The sequence below is a fragment of the Pinus tabuliformis genome, chromosome 5_1 (assembly GCF_031772625.1).
Source record: "Pinus tabuliformis cultivar Carrire ecotype Pingquan chromosome 5_1, CPIR1, whole genome shotgun sequence".
NCBI classification, from domain to species: Eukaryota; Viridiplantae; Streptophyta; class Pinopsida; order Pinales; family Pinaceae; genus Pinus; species Pinus tabuliformis.
The window spans coordinates 137,165,664-137,184,428 of record NC_142305.1 but is presented as its reverse complement, the minus strand read 5'-3'; the positions used below and the strand labels follow the sequence as shown (position 1 = coordinate 137,184,428).

Genomic DNA, 18,765 nt, shown 5'->3' with positions numbered 1-18,765 from the left:
TTGGAGTCCACTATGGGAAACTATACAGGTTCAGTTTTCAGTCGACAAGAGCATTGGTGAGTAGCACATCTGGTAGCACTCACACTAGTACCACCAACAGTAGAGACTTGTGTGAGTTATGGCACCGGAGGACGGCGCATATGCATCATGGAGCTTTGAGACTACTGAGGGAGATCACTATTGGAGTGCTTGATTGCAGTGTCGAGCATTATGAGGTCTACAGAGGGTGTGCTTTGGGCAAGTACACCATGTTACCATTCCCAGCAAGTGACAACAGATCTACAGGTATACTAGACTTGATTCATACTGATGTTACTGGTCATATGTCTCAAACTCTCATGTGTCTTTGGGTGGTTATCAGTATTATGTTATATTCATTGATAACTACTCTAGGAGGACTTGGATATATTTCCTGAAGACCAAGGGTGAGGTCGTCAGTCGCTTTAAAGAGTTCAAAGCTCTTGTAGAAAAGCAGACATGTAGGAAGATTCAAGTCTTGAGGTTAGACAATGGTGGTGAGTACACCGATGGTGGGTTTTCTGACATTTGTGCACAGAAGCGCATTAGGAGAGAGTTCACGGTTCCTTACAACCCCCAGCAGAATGGGGTATCTGAAAGGAAGAACAGAGCTATTATTGGGGTTGTTATAGCAATGATGCATCATCAGGGGTTGCCTTTGTTTTTGTGGGTTGAGGCCTGCAATACCATTGTTTATCTTCAGAACTGGAATCCTCATAGAGTATTGGGGAATATGACTCTGAAGAAGGCTTTCACTAGAGAGAAGCCTCATGTGGCACATATTTGTATCTTTGGATGTCTCAAATATTCTTATATCCCAAAGGAGCAGAGGACGAAGCTGGAACCCATGGCAAAGAAAGGTATCTTTATGGGTTACAGCGAGACTTTGAAGGCCTATCGGATCTTCATTCCTTCTAAACAAAGAGTGGTGATTAGGAGGGATGTGAAGCTCGAGGAGGAGAGGGCCTATCGGAGATCACTAGAGTATGATGAGCGAGAGTCACAGACTTCTCCTCATCGGGGAGGTCAAGTACAGGGAGCAAGACCTCAGGATTTTGGATCGACTAGTACAAGAGGTACTTTAGTGTCAGCGACATCTAGGGCACCAGTGGCAAGTTCACCGAGCACTTCTCTAGGGAGTCCTCTGGTACAGAGTTCACATGGAACTTCAGCTGACACAGGCACAGGTGCTAGTACAGGTTCTTCGAGGACAGGTGCTGGCACAGGCACACCAGGAACAGTTTGCAGACATTCAGGTTCACCAGACTAGGGAGCAGAAGATGAGGTTCCCTATGGAGAAGCTTCTTCAAGGAAGAGCAGGACCAAGTGGCTTCAGCACACCTTGAAGGAAGCGGAGTTTGTTTGTCCTCCGAAGAGGGTGAACAGGGAGAGTGTGCCACCTGAGCGGGTTGCAGTTATGTAGCCAAGGATACCAACATTGTTGACTCTGAGCCTACTAGCTATGAGGAGGTTGCCAGCTAGGAGGTATGGAGAGAGGCTATGGTGGAGGAGTATGCCTCTATCATTAAGAACAATGTCTGGGAAGTGGTGCCTAGGCTTGAGGGCAAGTCAGTTGTGACTTCCAGGTGGCTCTACAAGATCAAGCATGCTGCAGATCGCAGCATTGAGAAGTTCAAGGCGAGGTTTGTGGCTAGAGGGTTCTCACAGATAGAAGGAGTTGACTATGATGAGACCTTCGCTCCCGTATCTCAGTACACTTCTATGTGGTCCCTTATTTCTATTGTTGCAGAAATGGGTTGGCAGTTCCATCAGATGGATGTGAAGACCGAATTTTTGAACAGAGCTATAGAGAAGGAGGTGTATGTTGAGCAACCACAGGGCTTTGAGGTACTTGGGTCGGAGACCCATGTATGTCGGTTGAGGCAAGCTCCGAGAGCTTGTATTCGAGGATTGATACTTACTTGCAGCAGATGGGTTTCACGAAGAGTGATGCAAATCGGAATCTATGCTACATTGTTGTAGGGGATGATTCGCTCATTCGTGTGTTGTATGTTGATGACTTGTTCATTACTGGGGCAGAGAGACTAATTAGTGGTTGCAAGGAGGATCTTGCTATGGAGTTCGAGATGAAGGACATTGTGCTGATGCATTACTTTTTGGGGCTTCAGGTGTGGCAGGAGGAGGGGTATATCTTTCTGGGCAGGGGCAGTATGTTGTGGATATGTTGAGCATATTTCACATGGCAAACTGTAGACCCATGTCTACACCTATGATCACCAACTAGAAGAAGCTTCGTGCTTCAAATTCTAGTTTGGTGGATCCCACATTGTATAGGCAGCTTATTGGGTCTTTGATGTATCTGGTCAACACTAGCTAGTTCATGGTTGAGCTCAGGAAGGTGCATTTGGTAGCTGCAAAGCACATTCTTCGCTACGTGCAGGGGACTGTTGATTATGGTTTGGACTATAGGCGGGGAGATGGAGTGAGATTGTCAGGGTTACACAGATTCAGATTGGGTAGGTTGTGCTTCTGACAGGAAAAGCACTTCAAGGTGTTGCTTCAGATTAGGTTCGGTAGTTGTGCATGGTTCAGTCGAAAGCAAAAGTCAGTTTCTTTGAGCTCTTCTGAGGCTGAGTATATGGCTGCTAGTCAGGTTAGTTGTGAGGCCATTTGGCTTGGCAAGTTATTGTATGGCCTATTTGATCAGGAGTTGAGACCGACAGTTATTCACTGTGATAATCAAAGTTGCATTAAACTCACGGAGAATCCAGTGTTTCATGACAAGTCAAAACACATTGACATCAAATATCATTTCATCGGGGACTATGCTCAGAAGGGGGCAGTGAAGCTGGAGTATATATCAACAGATGAGCAGGTGGTCGATGTTCTCACGAAGTCCTTGCCAAGAGGCAAGCATGTCCATTTCAGGGACAAAATGGTTGTGGTGAGAAACATTTTCCTCAGTAAGAGGGAGTGTTGATTTTTAATGTACCTTGGACAAGTGGTTTCCCATGGGTTAATCTCTACCTAGGGGAAAATTGTCCAAAATAATTATTTTCCTAAGTGTGACTTTATAAAGTGAAAGTGACTTTATAAGTGGTAAAGTCAATGTTAAATTATAAAATGAAATGTGACTTTAGACATAAAGTACAATGTGGGTACTTTATTTAATGGGTGAGTTAAAAAATAGAAAGTGAGAATTAAATGCACATTTATTCTCATCCCTTGATCTAAATGAGTTTGAGTCATTAGATCTTAGGGTTGCCAAAAAGCCATTTAGGGAAACAAAAGGGGGAAAAGAAAAGAGAGATTACATTCGTTCTTCATGAACAAATCGGAGAAAGGAGGGTGAGAGCTGGAGAAAAGTTATGAAGGAGAAATTTGTTGCAGCAAGATGAAAGAGTGATTTCTGAGCAAAGCTAGGCATGGAAATCAAGGCATAGAAGACAGCATAAGGTACTGTACGAACAACATTGAATGTTGTGAGTTGCACACTATTTGAGAGAACTTTTTGAAAGAAAAAAGCATTTTTTTGGAAAAAAATACTTAAAGTCTGTACAGCGATGCAAAAATCCGTACAGTACAGTCCTTGCAGTCGTATCCATACAATACATATTTTCAACTTCATGTGGGCACAGAAATCGAGGAAAATGAGCAAGGTTTTCAAGGAGTTTTGGGCTGAAGAGATACGTTGTATTTTGTTGTTTTGTTTTGTTTGCAAATGTATTTTTCTTGAACTTGAAAGATAAATAAATTTGAAGAGCTCTCTAACAGGGTTTCCCTGGAGAAGATTGAAGGGATTTTCCCTGGGTCTAAGTTGACCAAAAATCTGTGTATTTTTATGTGTGTTGTTGGTCTGGTTATGTCCATATTTATTTTCAGCATGTGTTGACAGTCCCATGTGTTTTAATCTGAAAACTTCATTTCCAGAATTCTATATGTTGAATGTATGTTTATGGGCAAGGGCATTTAACTGAATGGAAGTGATAAGGTGAAATTAAAACCGGGTTGGGATTCCAGGAAACTCTTTTTTAGTCATCAAATTTCAACAATATGCTTGAAGGCTCCCTTCTGACGCAATCCAAAGCCTTCACCTAAAGCAAAATCACGCCTTCCTAGAAGCTAATCTGAAGTTCATCGAAGACAATTCAAAGTATGTGTTAAAACTAAACTAAGTCTAATCTGAGCTATGTACAAGTTTGCAATTGGTAATAATTTTTTAAGCTTGTTCTATCCTTGTTTGAAGTATAATTGTTGCACAAAATTTGAAGACTAGGTTGCAGAGATAAAGGACCTATTTTGTCCCTTGACTAAATCTATCTGAAGCCTAAACTCAGCCTGTCTAAGCCCTAATTGGTGTCTGCTCTGAGGTCACGTATCTGGCACTGTTTAAGGGCAAGTTTTTGAGATCTATCCTAACCAAAATTTGGATGGTTTGAGGCACACATCAGTTGGAACAAATCTGAACTGTTGAGACCCCTTGGTGCTTGTCCTTGACATTGTTTGGAGCAGTTTTTGTTTTTCTTGTAGCAGACTTGTAGCAAATTTGAATCAACTCCCATTGAAGAAGTTGTGAGGCAGAATTAAAGGTTATTGTAAAAGCACTTGTAGTTGAATTGAAGGTCAAAATACTTATTGGAGCAGTTCTGAAGTTTGTTGTATTTGGGTCATTGTCCCTGATATCGGAGCCTCAAAAAACTTTCTTTTATCTTTTATTCTATAGGTTGGCAGGGTGATGCTAGACAAGGAAGTTGTAGCTTCGTTCAGGAGGTTGTCACCTCCTTCCAATGGGAGTTGTTAAATCTTGGGGTTGTAGCCCTTCTAGTTGTCGCTGGGAAACTAGAAGTTGTAGCTTCCCTTGTAATAGAAAAATATTATACATATGTATCTTGTGCTCATTTGATGTGGCATGGTTAATTGTTTTGATATTTAAATTGTTAAAATTATACGAAACATTGATTCACCCTCCCTCTCAGTATTTCCAATAGATAGACCTTCCTCTCACAACCTTCATCAAGTCCTTTTACGCTACAGAATATCACTATCTTGAATCCCTAGAAGCTAGTGACTAACTGAATTCCATTATATTTGACTCTCTGGTGGAGAAAGTTGGAGAACGAGAGAAAAATTTTGTGAAGAGGAAGACAACAACTCATCCCATGGAAGAAAAAATGTGCCTTGCTCAGAAAGGGAAGAATTGATCACATGATTCTTCTAGAGGAAGTGGCAGTAAAAGAGGACATGGAAGAAAGAAAACTAGAGGCAAGGGGTAAACACCATCAAGGAGAGACTTGACCTTCATTGCATTTATTGCGGTAGAAATAAACATCATGCATCAACATGTAGAATCCCATGGGAGAAGATCAAAGACAAACAAGATAAAAAAGAAGATAAAGTTAAAACACGAGATCCAACAAAAGGTAAAGCACATGAATCTACTCATTATATTGTTTCCCCTTGCAATATTGGAGTAACTAAAAATTTGTTCCATACTTCATTTGTTTGTTGGAGAGATGCATGGCTACTTGACATACATGTAACATGCCACATGACCTTCCAGGGAGACTTCTTTGAAGACATCAGTGACAATGTGGATGAAATAGTGTATTTTGAATTTATGTCAAGTCTTAAACCTTTGGGAATTGACACCATTAGGCTTAAACTACCTGGATTCCCGAATTTTCTTCCGTATGATGTGCTATATCTTCTAGAGCTATAAAGGAACTTCCTATCCTTTGTGCTCATTCCACAACAAGGCCACTCCATTCATATCTTTTAAGGAAATCTCTTGAAATAAGGAAGGAATTCGACAATATGGTTGTCATGAACAGAGTGAGGGATGAAACATCGTTGAAGCTAAAAAGAACATCTTCGCATACGTAAATCTTTGCATATCTCTCTCAACATAATGAAGATACATTTCCATCTAGTCTTCTATGTCATGTCAGATTTGGACATGTTAATTATGACAACTTTATTTATTAAAAAAGAATGATGCTTATGGTTTTCTTACCATTCCTCAAAAATAAGCAATGTGATCCTTGTGTCCTTGGAAAGCATAGCAAACAACCCTTCCATGGTTATGCTTCCAAAGCATGTACAAAACTTGAACTAATACATTCTAAGTTATGTGACCACATCCATATTCTATCTACAAATGGCAATAAGTATATGATGACTTTTACTAATGCTTACACCAAAATGAGTTGGGTGTACTTGTTGAAAGAAAAATCTCAAGCTTTTGAAACCTTTAAAAAATTTCATGTATGGATTTAAAATGTAGCATAATCACATATTGGCTCTCTTCGTACTAATAATGGAGGAGAATATACTTCTAATAAATTTGAAAATTGTTGCTGCTAACATGGGATTCAACATCAAACCACAGTGCCATACAATCCTCAAGAAAATGGCTTAGTTGAAAGAATGAACAAGACTATCTTGAATATGGCACATTCCATGACATTTTTCAAAAGCGTAAAGTTGATGTTTTGGGTTGTTGTGGTTCTATGTTCAGTGTATGTGAAAATCAAATGTCCATATCATACTCTCAAAAATAAGACTCCTTGAGAAATGTGGTATGGTCGCATTCCTTTCATGAGGTATCTTAGGGTCTTTGGTTCCACCTATTATGCCTTAATTCCCATGGAGCAAAGAAACAAACTTGATCCAAGAAGTCAGAAGTGTGTTTTCATGGTGTATTCAAATACCACCAAGGCATATCGTCTTTATGATGACGTAAATAGAAATTTATTCTTTCTAGAGATATCAATTTTCTTGAATCTTCCAAGGCTGATAAAATTGTTGAGAAAACTTAATAGTCTCATTAGTTTCACTCACCTAAAGACATACCATGAATTTGAAGATGAGATTCCACATCTCAAGGTGGGGTCCCTATCTTGGATCAATCCTTGGAATCTCCTCTTGATGCACCATCTCCCCCTCGTGAAGTCCTAACCACTTTGTCAAATCAGGAAGATCCTTCAAATGATGTGATGGATGGGATTGGAAGGTTGAATCTTGGTGCAGCCCCATCCCAATTAATGAAGAAACCTAGACCATCTTAGAAAGGTCCCCCAAAAAAGCTCATCAAAACACTTGAAAGTGTTCATCCTGATGATGTAAGAAAGACAGCAACCAAAGATTCCACAAGACAAGATGGAGGTAATGTAAATAATTTTAATTCAGTTGATATAGATGATATGGAAGTTTCATATGATTGTGAGTTGGATTTATCTACTAACTTTGAACTAAGTTCCTTTAAAGAAGTAGTTTCTCATGATGAGTGGAAATAACAAATGCAGCAAGAATATGATGCTCTCATAAAGAATGGAACATGTAAGTTGGTGAACCCTTCATTCAAAACCAAACCAAATGGCTGCAAGGGGGTCTACAAGAACAAGTACAAATCAGATGGATCATTTGACAAGCACAAAGCAATATGTGTGGCAAAAGGATTTGGACAAAAAATAAATGTTGATTATAATGAGACTTTTTCCCATACAGCAAAATGGGACACCAATCGAACTCTCTTTGCCTTGGCATCTTAAAATGGATGAAAAGTTTACCAAATTGATGTGAAGACTGCTTTCTTGAATGGAGATTTGAAAGAGAGTGTCTTCATGTCTCAGCGAGAAGGTTTTGTTGCGAAAGGACAATAACAAAATATGTAAACTAATCAAATCCTTATATGGCCTAAAACAAATACCACAATCCTAGTAAGAAAAGTTAGTTGAGCATCTCATGGAATTGAATTTCAAACACTTTAATCTTGATGATGCAACCCTCTTTGTCAAGGAAGTTGGCAAATTTGTTATATATCTTGTAGTGTATGTACATAATTTGTTGATGACAGGGAACAATTAAAAATATATTGCATCGATATAGAAAACGCTAAAGAATGGATTTGAGATGACAGATTTGTGACACTACTACTTAGGCATTTAAGTGACTTAACATGAAAAGTACATATTCATCTCCCAAAAGAAGTATATTGGAGAATTGTTGAATGGGTTTGGCATGGTTGAATACCCTTTTTTCACTCCAATGGAACAATATTTGAAGTTCAAATCAAAAGAAGGGAATGAATTTGAGGATACAACCAAGTACAATCAGCTTATGGGAGGTCTTACCTTACTACCACCAAATTAGATATTTCATTTTTTTTTTGAATTCTATGCAAAAACCATGTGAAGGACATTGGTCTGTTGCAAAAGGAGTTTTAAAATAATTAAATGGAATCCAAAAATTTAGACTCAAATATTCACAGGTGGATGACTTCAACGTGATCATATATTCTAATTCAAACTTTGATAAGGACAAATAAAATGGAGCGTCAAGTTCAAGATATCTCATGAGCCTTCGATTAGCAGTTATATCCTGGAGGTCACACAAACAAACAATTTCAGCACCACAAACAAACAGTTCCAGCACCACAATAGAGGCAGAATATGTGGCAGTTATAGAAGCAACAAAGGAGATTGTGTGACTGAGGAAAATACTTGAAAATTTGTAGGAGAAACAAGTGAATTCTACTCTTCTTCTGGTTGACAATACCTCAGCAATCAAGTTGGCCAAGCGTCCCAAATTCCATGGTGGAACGAAACACATCAACACCAAGTATCATTTGATTCAATATCATGTAGAGACCAAGACTATTCATTTGAGACATTGTTCCACAAATGAACAAACTGTAGACATCTTCATCAAAGTGCTTAGAATAGAAAAGTTTTGAAAATTTAGAATAATGCTTGGACTCACAAACACATCTTTAGCCTAAGGGAGGGAATGTTGGACGCATAATCCTAAAAGATTTTTGTGTCATTGTAAATAATTGTAAATAATAAAGATGTGAACTGATAGTTGAATATGAAATGTTAACCCATCTCTTGAAAGATGAAACTAAGAGTCATCTAATGTAATAAAAATAACTTCATGTTAATAAAATAAGCTTCCACTTCAGAGTTATTCCTCTAACAAAGAGGAAATTTCTAAAACTTTTGTTTAATAGAATATTTCGTTATATTTATTACACCCTATGGATAATTTTTAAATAAATATAGATGATTAGGTTAATAAGTACAAATATGTGAGTAACTTTAAAATGATGTATATTTCTTTGAATATAAAAATAACTTCATGTTAATAAAATAAACTTCCAACTTCAAAGTTATTCCTCTAACAAAGATAAAATTTATAAAACTTTTTTTTAATGGAGTATTTCGTTATATTTATTACACCCTATGGATAATTTTTTTTAAATATAGATGATTAGGTTAATAGGCACAAATATGAGAGTAACTTTAAAATGAAGTATATTTCTTTGAAAGATGAAACTAAGAGTCATCTCATGTAATAAAAATAACTTCATGTTAATAAAATAAGCTTCCAACATCAGAGTTATTCCTCCAACAAAGATAAAATTTCTAAGATTTTTTTCTTAATAGAGTAGTTCGTTATATTTATTACACCCTATGGATAATTTTTAAATAAATATAGATGATTAGGTTAATAGGTACAAATATGTGAGTAACTTCACGTTAATAAAATAAGCTTCCAACTTCATGTTAATAAAATAAGCTTTCAACTTCATAGTTATTCCTCTAACAAAGATAAAATTTCTAAAACTTTTTTTAATAGAGTATTTCATTATATTTATTACACCCTATGGATAATTTTTAAATAAATATAGATGATTAGGTTAATAGGTACAAATATGTGAGTAATTTTAAAATAAAGTATATTTCTTTGAATATAAAAATAACTTCAGGTTAATAAAATAAGCTTCCAACTTAGAGTTATTCCTCTAACAAAGATAAAATTTCTAAAAAAAAATTTTAATAGAGTATTTTATTATAATTATTACACCCTATGCATAATTTTTAAATAAATATAGATAATTAGGTTAATAGATACAAATATGAGTAACTTTAAAGAGATATATATTTCTTTGAATATAAAAGGTCATGACAAATCATTTTTAATGAAAAGGCCACCATATTTATAATTATGTTAACTTATTTAAATTATTGTCGAAGAATCTAGCCCTTTTGCTTTTTCTTAAAAGGAAGAGATACTTGTGTGCATTTTCTAGTTATAGATCTTCCAATTTGATGTCTGATCGTTTAATATATCATTATATATGGCAAAAAAATATATATATATAAAAGATGCATATATTTTAATAAAATAAAATAAATATATTTTAATTATTCATAAAAATAGTTTAGATATAAAATATAAAATATTTAAAAATTAAAAAAATATTATTAAAATAAAATTATTTGTAAAATATTAGCTAAAAATTAGTGTTGAAGAATCGGAGTATTCTACGCAGGCCAAGGAATGGCCCGACTTCCATCGCCGTCCGGAAAAACCTCCTCCGACTCCAGTCGCCGGCAATCCTCAGCCTAGCTCCGCCACCCTCCGCGAGCTCAGCCCAGCTCCGCCATCCTCCGCATTTAATGAAGTTTAATGAAGACGTCTGACAGGGGTTCCATCCTGTCTTGCCGCCATTCACACCTCAATTAGAATTTGGGAATTAACAGCTGGCTGCATTCGACCCAGCACTCCCCTGCAGCTCACCAGGTCACCAGAACAAGCAGAAACCGAAACCCTCCAGCGTTAAAAAGAATCTCCAAGTTGAATGACGACAAACTGTAAGGGAGGTTACAAGCCCGCAGTGAAACCATGGCTCCATAAGAACCTTAATCATCATGAAGGGCGAGGTAACGTTACCAACCTGGAATGACATTTCCCAAAACCGCCAAGGAAACTGGAAGGAGGAATGAAACGAACTACACGAATGAGTTCGAAGAGGGAAAAGTAACCCACCAGTTTGCAAACGGAAGAAGGGAACGTCGAACTAGAAGGAAAGGCAAACCAGGGGTCACATATTGACATGCTTCAGTTCGGGTTACTGTATGATGCATAGATTAGTTTACATTAGTGTTCCAAATGCTCAAGAAACAACGTTTAACATCATAGTTTTTCAAGGTTACTATCTAATCAAAACAAGGTGTCAACTTGTCATGAATAGGCTTAGAAACTGCACTGAAACAATCAATAAAAAGATGAATTCTTCAGACTTGTTTCCTGAGGAAACCCTAGGCCAAGCAAACTACAGAATTAGAGTTTGATTTCATTTTGTTACAGGTCTGATTACAGTTGAAGGAGCGAGGTCCTAGTCTTCTTAAAAAAAGGTGTTTATATTGAAAAGTTTTCAAGTTTTTTGTTTCTGAGCTGAAACCAGGCTGTCTTGAATCGAATGTCCTGGAGCTCTGTCTCTCTGGGCGGGCTATATATAAATGTATTTGGCTGGATATAGGCTACCATCGACAGATTTGCGTTATCCAATAAACCAAGGAGTCAACCAAACGAGATTACATTCTAGAGAGTCAGCAGATCTTTCAAACTCTAAAGGATAACCTTAAAACGCTTCAAGCTACGATGAAATGAAGGGGAGACTAGCATTGATCCGAACTAGAATTTGCAATCGGAGATCCTTATGAACAGACCACTTTTATGAAAAAGGTATGTAAGAAACTATCTTCTGAGTGTTATGGTCCCTTCGCAATCCTTCAGCGAGTTGAATGAGTAGCCTATTCTCTACAATTACTAGCAACCGTCAAGGTACATAACCCATTCCATGTTTTTAATTTAAAGAAGGAAATTGCAGAGGATTTGATAGTTTCATAAGATTTACCTCTCCTTGATGAGGAAGGAAAATTGATCCTGATAGATGAGCATATCCTGGTTTCCAAAGATGAAAGGTTAAGAAACACGGTTCTTAAAAATATCTGGTGCAGTGCAAAGATCTGCCCATTGAAGATGCCTCTTGGAAGGAACCTAACAGCTGCCAACATCCTTCAGTGCTTACATTGATACAAACACATTCAGGAGAGCCAGACTTCCAATGAGCTCAATTCGTCTCACAAGCAAAACCAGAGCCAAATAAATGGTAATTTGAATTTACTGATGAAATTTCATGGTATGACATGTTAGTCAGAGGACTTTGTTTTCGTCGATTTAGAGGATTTTATTAGCCAGCTCATCCAAGAAGTTCAAACCTCTTGTCTGAGATCAAAAATAATAGTTTTTGGTCAAATTAAAGCTAGAATTTAATTTGTGGTTCTAGAATCGAACATAGCTGCATGCATTCAAAAACAAGGGTTTCTCTAAAATTAAATATAGAGGCGTGGAACTTGAATCCAATGTAGTTGCAAGAGTTCAAAAACAAGACTTTTCCTAAACCTAGAGTTAGAATTGTGGAGCTTGAATGCAACGGCGTACTTATGGCTCTGACCTCGTTTCTTGACAACAACTGTGTTATACAGAGAATTTTTGGTCTAGCTGAACCAACACTATATTCATTCAAGAATAGTTTGTCTTTACATATGGGAGTGGCTCACCTGAAAGCTTTGGTTATTCTGTTTATTGTGTATGTGATTGGAAGTTTGGTCTTAAATTTCTTAAATTTTTCACTCTAAATTGTCTTCCCAAGCTTTTTCGTTCATAATCAAGTACTCAGCATTCCATCTTTCCTATGAGATTTTAAGGAAAATATATTATGTGAATGTCTGCTGGATGGATGCTTTGTTTGTCTAACTCAGTTAGAAAAAAAAAAAAGTAGATCTGAAAAGGTTTGAAAACACAATATAGTTTAACTTTGGACTATTAAGTGCACAACTGCAAATGATACTTCCCTTCATCCAGTGGAAACTATCTAAATAAAGGATAAAATTAGACAGTAACCTGATACTGATTCTCATACAAACATCCCTGACAACCTTGAGACTTAGTTCAATCTCTAAAAGGGATCATCATTCTAAATTTAACACATCGGAAAATGGAAATCAGTGATGCCAATGAAAATTTTCATTGATCTTATACAGGCTAACGAAGTTCATTCATTTATAGGTCAGTGGAGAGGTGACCATATTTCTTTAGTGCAGATGATAAGCTTAATCTGAAAATGAGGAACCCTTTCATGCAATACAGAGCATTCTCTACTTTTTCATAAATTTTCAATCTCATCTAGTGTTCTGATTTTCTACAGAAGGAAAGTTTATGGTTATACTAATGTATAATAGTTCCGGCACTGTTTTCAGTTCCTAACATAAACTATTAAGAGGTGTTGGTTTTACAGCCTTCCCTTGTCAGTCTGTTCTGCCTAGACACTTGCAATAATGTTTGTTAAAGTCCTATAGCAGTGGAGTAACTTGTACTTAACTGTAATTTCAGAAAAAGGACATAGCTGCGGCTGCAGGGAAGCTTGCAGAGTGCCAGGAAACTATACTTGTTCTTAGTAAGCAGTTGAGGCCCTTGCTGCCTAGTGGACACCATGGAATTTCCATACGAGGCAGAAAAGGTATAGTCAGGAAAAGGTACATCTTTCACTCTAGGGTGAGATCTGTTTTGCTAATAAGAACCAGTTGAGACTAGAGTTTCAAAGCATGCTAAGGAGAGCCTGACAAATTGTCAATTTTTCTATGGCAGAGAGCTGAAAGGGACCAAAGGTATGAACTAGATGCTCCTTGGAGTCCTCGTAGCCAAAGTGCTTCATGGGCATCAGAACCTGAGAATATCAGCACAGCAAATGGCAGAGGACGTGCTAGTGAGTGGACTAGTGAATCTGGCCTTGCTGCTTTTGATCTATATAAAGTGAATGTACCAGATTCACCAATTGTAGATTATTTGGATGGACGTTTAACAATGCATACCTATTCTGATACGGAAGAAAGCTCGCCAGCAGGGTCTCCAGTGAAATCTACACAACAGAGAAACAAGTTCACATGTTTCTCATCAGGAAGTGAATTTCCAAATTCTGTCAAAACATATGGAGGGGAGTCACCTACATCGTCTTCATCATCATCTTCTTTAGCATCCACTTTCTTTTCAAAGTCACGGGAGTAGCTTATGTAAGCACTTTATGTGCCAGAAGAAGTCACTAAATGGATGAACAAGGAATTGGGAAAATTACAGCCCGTTTTGCCAGCAAAGAGCATAAATGTCACTTTAATTCATTCTAGCATGGCTTGTGATGTGGCTATTGAGCGGCAATAGCCTTGCAATTAGAATGCCTGTTACCAGGAACTTCAAAATTGTTACATTCAGTTTTGTATATTTACAGCTTTGGAATATAGCCTTCGTTTATATTGAAAACTTGTGGCCATTAATATACTGCTAACTAAACTTGATTTGTAGTTGTAGTTAGTTTGGAAGTTTAATCGAGTACTTGTGAAGAAAGAGTGAAGATTCAGCAGGTTAATAATTGCAGAGCCATGAACCTATGCTATTTTTAGATGTTTTTGAACATTTTGCTATCTTTAGTTCATTTCGTGTTGAACTGGTAACAAAGAAAATTATTCCCTTATTAGTAAAACCTATTTTCAATCTTATGTGTTGTCAATTACCTGATTTTCCATTTACCAATTGCAAGTAGAGAGGTATCTACGTACAAGTAATTCTAACATCACCCCTTAGTGTTTACCTGGGGAAATATTATTGAATTATCTCATTTGTATAAAAGTATCACATCATTAACTTATATTGATAGTTTGCATTGTATTGAGCACTCCCCTTTATTGACAAGTTTATTCAGATTTTGTACCATTTCATATCTTCAGACCTCTCTTTATGGGTCTTTCAGGTCTGCTAAGCCTTCCTTTATGCTGCTTTGTGATGGTTTATGCTGCCTATCATAATATCTTCCCCATATGGGCTCTAGCTGAATATCGTCATCATGTTCTGCAATCATAATGTATATGTTTGTCATATCTGCCATATTTCTTAAAGATAAGTTTTTGGCTATAAACTGAATTTTGAGGGAGGTTAGAATGATCTCTAAGCATCTGAAATAAGATGGTTTACTAGTTTGTAATATTTAATGATTGCAATACAATCTTGCATGTCTAATAAGCTGGTAAGATAGTGTTTGCTATGCAATCATTAAATATTACAAACAAGTACTCTTATATTATACAACATACAATAATAACAGATATAAATCTATTTTCTGAGTTTCAGAATATCTACAATCCAGGTTAAACCCGGATTTCTATGGATTTTGAACTAACCGAGATGTTTGAAACTACAATATGAACATTTTAATTCAGAAATTCAATTCTATCAAATCACCAAATGCCAGCAAAGTGGTGGTGATTTAGTTAATCCTTAGATTATGCCAACTAAGAGGGCCTGCAGTAAAATGTCCAGTTTTAAAGGTGCATGTCCCCTAATGAATCCTCCTCTCACTCTAAGTAGCCAGTATTCCACAAAAACAATAAAATAACATTGTTATATGATATTGGGCGTACTCTTATATTATACAACATACAATAATAACAGATATAAATCTATTTTCTGAGTTTCAGAATATCTACAATCCCGGTTAAACCCAGATTTCTATGGATTTTGAACTAACCGAGATGTTTGAAACTACCATATGAACATTTTAATTCAGAAATCCAATTCTATCAAATCACCAAATGCCAGCAAAGTGGTGGTGATTTAGTTAATCCTTAGATTATGCCAACTAAGAGGGCCTGCAGTAAAATGTCCAGTTTTAAAAGGTACATGTCCCCTAATGAATCCTCCTCCCACTCTAAGTAGCCAGTATTCCACAAAAGCAATAAAATAACTTTCAACATGAGAGAGAATTCCAACCTTTAAAGTACAGAAAATTGCCAATCATACCAACAATTTCTAGGATAATCAACTAGGTTGGCCTTTACATGCTACACGCTGATATGATGCAAAGCAGACCTTAGACCCCTGCAGATTGCTATCACCACGAGCATAAACAAGAGAGCACAAAGGCTCTGAAATTCCAATGAGGCAACAACTCTAAGAACAGTAATTACACACAGGAATTCAAACAGCACGTACGAAAAAAATTTCTTCATAAAAGTGTCTCAACAGGTTTTTATATTGACTTCAACAATTTTATGGAATTGACAATACAGCCCAATATAGGTTTTCCCGTCACAATTTACAAATGGACTATAAGCCCCTTCGATTTTTCATGTGTTTTCCCTTCACAATTTACAAATGGGCAATAAGTCCCTTCAATTTTTCATATCACAAAGCTTGCTTCAAGTGCCCTCAATTTCTAAGATCACAAAGCATGCTGATCTCAGACACAGCCAGGCATACAAACTTGAATCTCAATTTCTGAAAACACATAATTAATGCTTATCTCAGAAGCAGCCAGGCATGCAAACTTGAACCTCAATTTCTGACAACACATAATTTTATGGTGTTGAGGACATCGAGATATTACCAGAGGCATCACAATATGAATATATCTCAATGTGTGTAAAGTTGGCAATAATATCGCTTTAAGAAATAAAATTTGTTTTTGACAAGAAAACATCGCAATAATTTCAGAAAACCCACGAGTCCATGAAAAATGTCATGACACAATGGACATTCCGCTTTACTACTGAAAGGCTAACCGTTTTAAACTCATCTTCAAAACGAAGGGAAGGGGTTTGAGAAGGTGGGTTTCCACCATTTTTCTTTGCGCTAAGCGCACCAGAAAATTGAATATTTTCACTTGCCATTAAAACAGAGTTTATTGGGTAATCGGGATTTATTCGTATCTGCAATTTCTGTCTATGTAGGTAAGGGTAACAGATTCTAACATTTCTTTTCTGATAGATTTTGCAATGTCCATCAAATTCGCATCTTCTTGCCGGATTTTCAGTAAGATCTAATTTAGATTTGATTTTCCCATCTTCTTACCGATTTCTAGGAAGAGATCTACGATTAATTTAGATTTAATTAATTTATCTGCTGCATTTTTATATTTTGAATCTAGTATTACAGCTTAGTTGGAAACACTGAGAATTAAAGGTAAACTTATAAACTAGTTAAACTTCAATCAATCAAACACTAAGAGAAATAAACGTTTTTATATTTTGAATCTAGTATTACAGCTTAGTTGGAAACACTGAGAATTAAAGATGAACTAACTTATAAACTAGTTAAACTTCAATAAATCAAGCACTAAGAGAAATAAACGAAGAACCAAGAAAAAACAGATCCTTTGAGGTTCGTATGTTTCGTATAATATTCAAAGATTCACACACATTTCTAATAAGAGATCTACCCTTGATTTTAATTTAATTTATTTAATCTGCTGCTTTTTTATATTTTGAATCTGGTATTGCAGCTTAAATGGAAACACCGAGAATGAACAAACTTATAAACTAGTTAAACCTCAATCAATCAAAGCATAAGAGAAATAAACGAAGAACCAAGAAAATTCAGATCCTTTGATGTTCAAATATTTTTTATAATACTCAAAGAATCACACCCATTTCTAGTAAAAGATCTACCATTAATTTAGATTTGTTTTATTTCATCTGCTGCATTTTTAATTGAATCTGGTATTGCAGCTTGATTGGAAACACTGAGAATTAAAGGTGAACAAACTTGTTTTAAACTTCAATTAATCAAGCACTAAGAGAAATAAACGAAGAACAAAGAAAAATCAGATCCTTTGAGGTTCATATATTTTTTATAATATTCAAAGATTCACACCCAGTGATTAACTCGCTCACTTGTCACAATATTTCCCTGCAAATGCAGCACCTGAAAATCATGCACAATTTGATACAGGCAAAAGCTTTCAAACCCATTTAAAATGGCATAAACAAGCACTGTTCCAAACTTTGATTATTCTAACAAAATCAACGTCGAAATATTCCTAAAAATCCCCAAACCTAGCACCCACTACCGTTTTATCCAAAATCCACATCAAATTATCCACTTCAGTTTTGTTTTTATCAACAAATCAATAATATCGAAAGTTCACATACATGGAAACGGTATAATGATGACCATTATTTGGAACCATAACCGATATAACTAACCGGCGGGTAATTCACTCTTTCTTCACAAGTACTCGATTAAACTTCCAAACTAACTACAACTACAAATCAAGTTTAGTTAGCAGTATATTAATGGCCACAAGTTTTCAATATAAACGAAGGTTATATTTCAAAGCTGTAAATATACAAAATTGAATGTAACAATTTTGAAGTTCCTGGTAACAGGGATTCTAATTGCAAGGCTATTGCCGCTCAATAGCCACATCACAAGCTGCTAGAATGAATTAAAGTGATATTTATGCTCTTTGCTGGCAAAACGAGCTGTAACTTTCCCAATTCCTTGCTTATCCATTTAGTGACTTCTTCTGGCACATGAAAGTGCTTACATAAGCTACTCCCGTGACTTTGAAAAGAAAGTGGATGCTAAAGAAGATGATGATGAAGAAGATGTAGGTGACTCCCCTCCATATGTTTTGACAGACTTTGGGAATTCACTTCCTGATGAGAAACATGTGAACTTGTTTCTCTGTTGTGTAGATTTCATTGGAGACCCTGCTGGCGAGCTTCCTTCGGTATCAGAGTAGGTATGCATTGTTAAACGTCCATCCAAATAATCTACAATTGGTGAATCTGGTACGTTCACTTTATATAGATCAGAAGTAGCAAGGCCAGATTCACTAGTCCACTCACTAGCACGTCCTCTGCCATTTGCTGTGCTGATATTCTCAGGTTCTGATGCCGATGAAGCACTTTGGCTACGAAGACTCCAAGGAGCATCCAGTTCATATCTTTGGTCCCTTTCAGCTCTCTGCCATAGAAAAATTGACAATTTGTCAGGCTCTCCTCAGCATGCTTTGAATCTCTAGTCTCAACTGGTTCTTATTAGCAAAACAGATCTCACCCTAGAGTGAAAGATGTACCTTTTCCTGACTATACCTTTTCTGCCTCG

The 18,765-nt window shown here is 36.6% G+C and overlaps 2 protein-coding genes across 6 annotated transcripts in view; one reads left to right on the top strand and one right to left on the bottom strand.

Moving 5' to 3' along the window:
* Window positions 1–13,936, top strand: part of LOC149163806 (uncharacterized) — a 123,253-nt gene extending 109,317 nt beyond the window's left edge. The window contains exons 1-4 of one of the 5 annotated variants that reach the window (XM_089431877.1): window positions 10,304–11,511; window positions 11,787–11,938; window positions 13,222–13,348; window positions 13,477–13,936. In XM_089431877.1, coding sequence (XP_089288003.1) covers window positions 13,322–13,348; window positions 13,477–13,893 — 444 coding nt within the window. In that variant the 5' untranslated portion in view covers window positions 10,304–11,511; window positions 11,787–11,938; window positions 13,222–13,321 and the 3' untranslated portion in view covers window positions 13,894–13,936. Of the gene's footprint in view, window positions 1–10,303; window positions 11,939–13,221; window positions 13,365–13,476 lie in introns of those variants that run through there. The other 4 variants (XM_089431876.1, XR_016260643.1, XM_089431875.1 and 1 more) reach the window with 4 other exon arrangements.
* Window positions 1–18,765, bottom strand: part of LOC149163805 (apyrase-like) — a 273,199-nt gene that overhangs the window by 183,660 nt on the left and 70,774 nt on the right. The gene's annotated exons all lie outside the window — the stretch shown is intronic.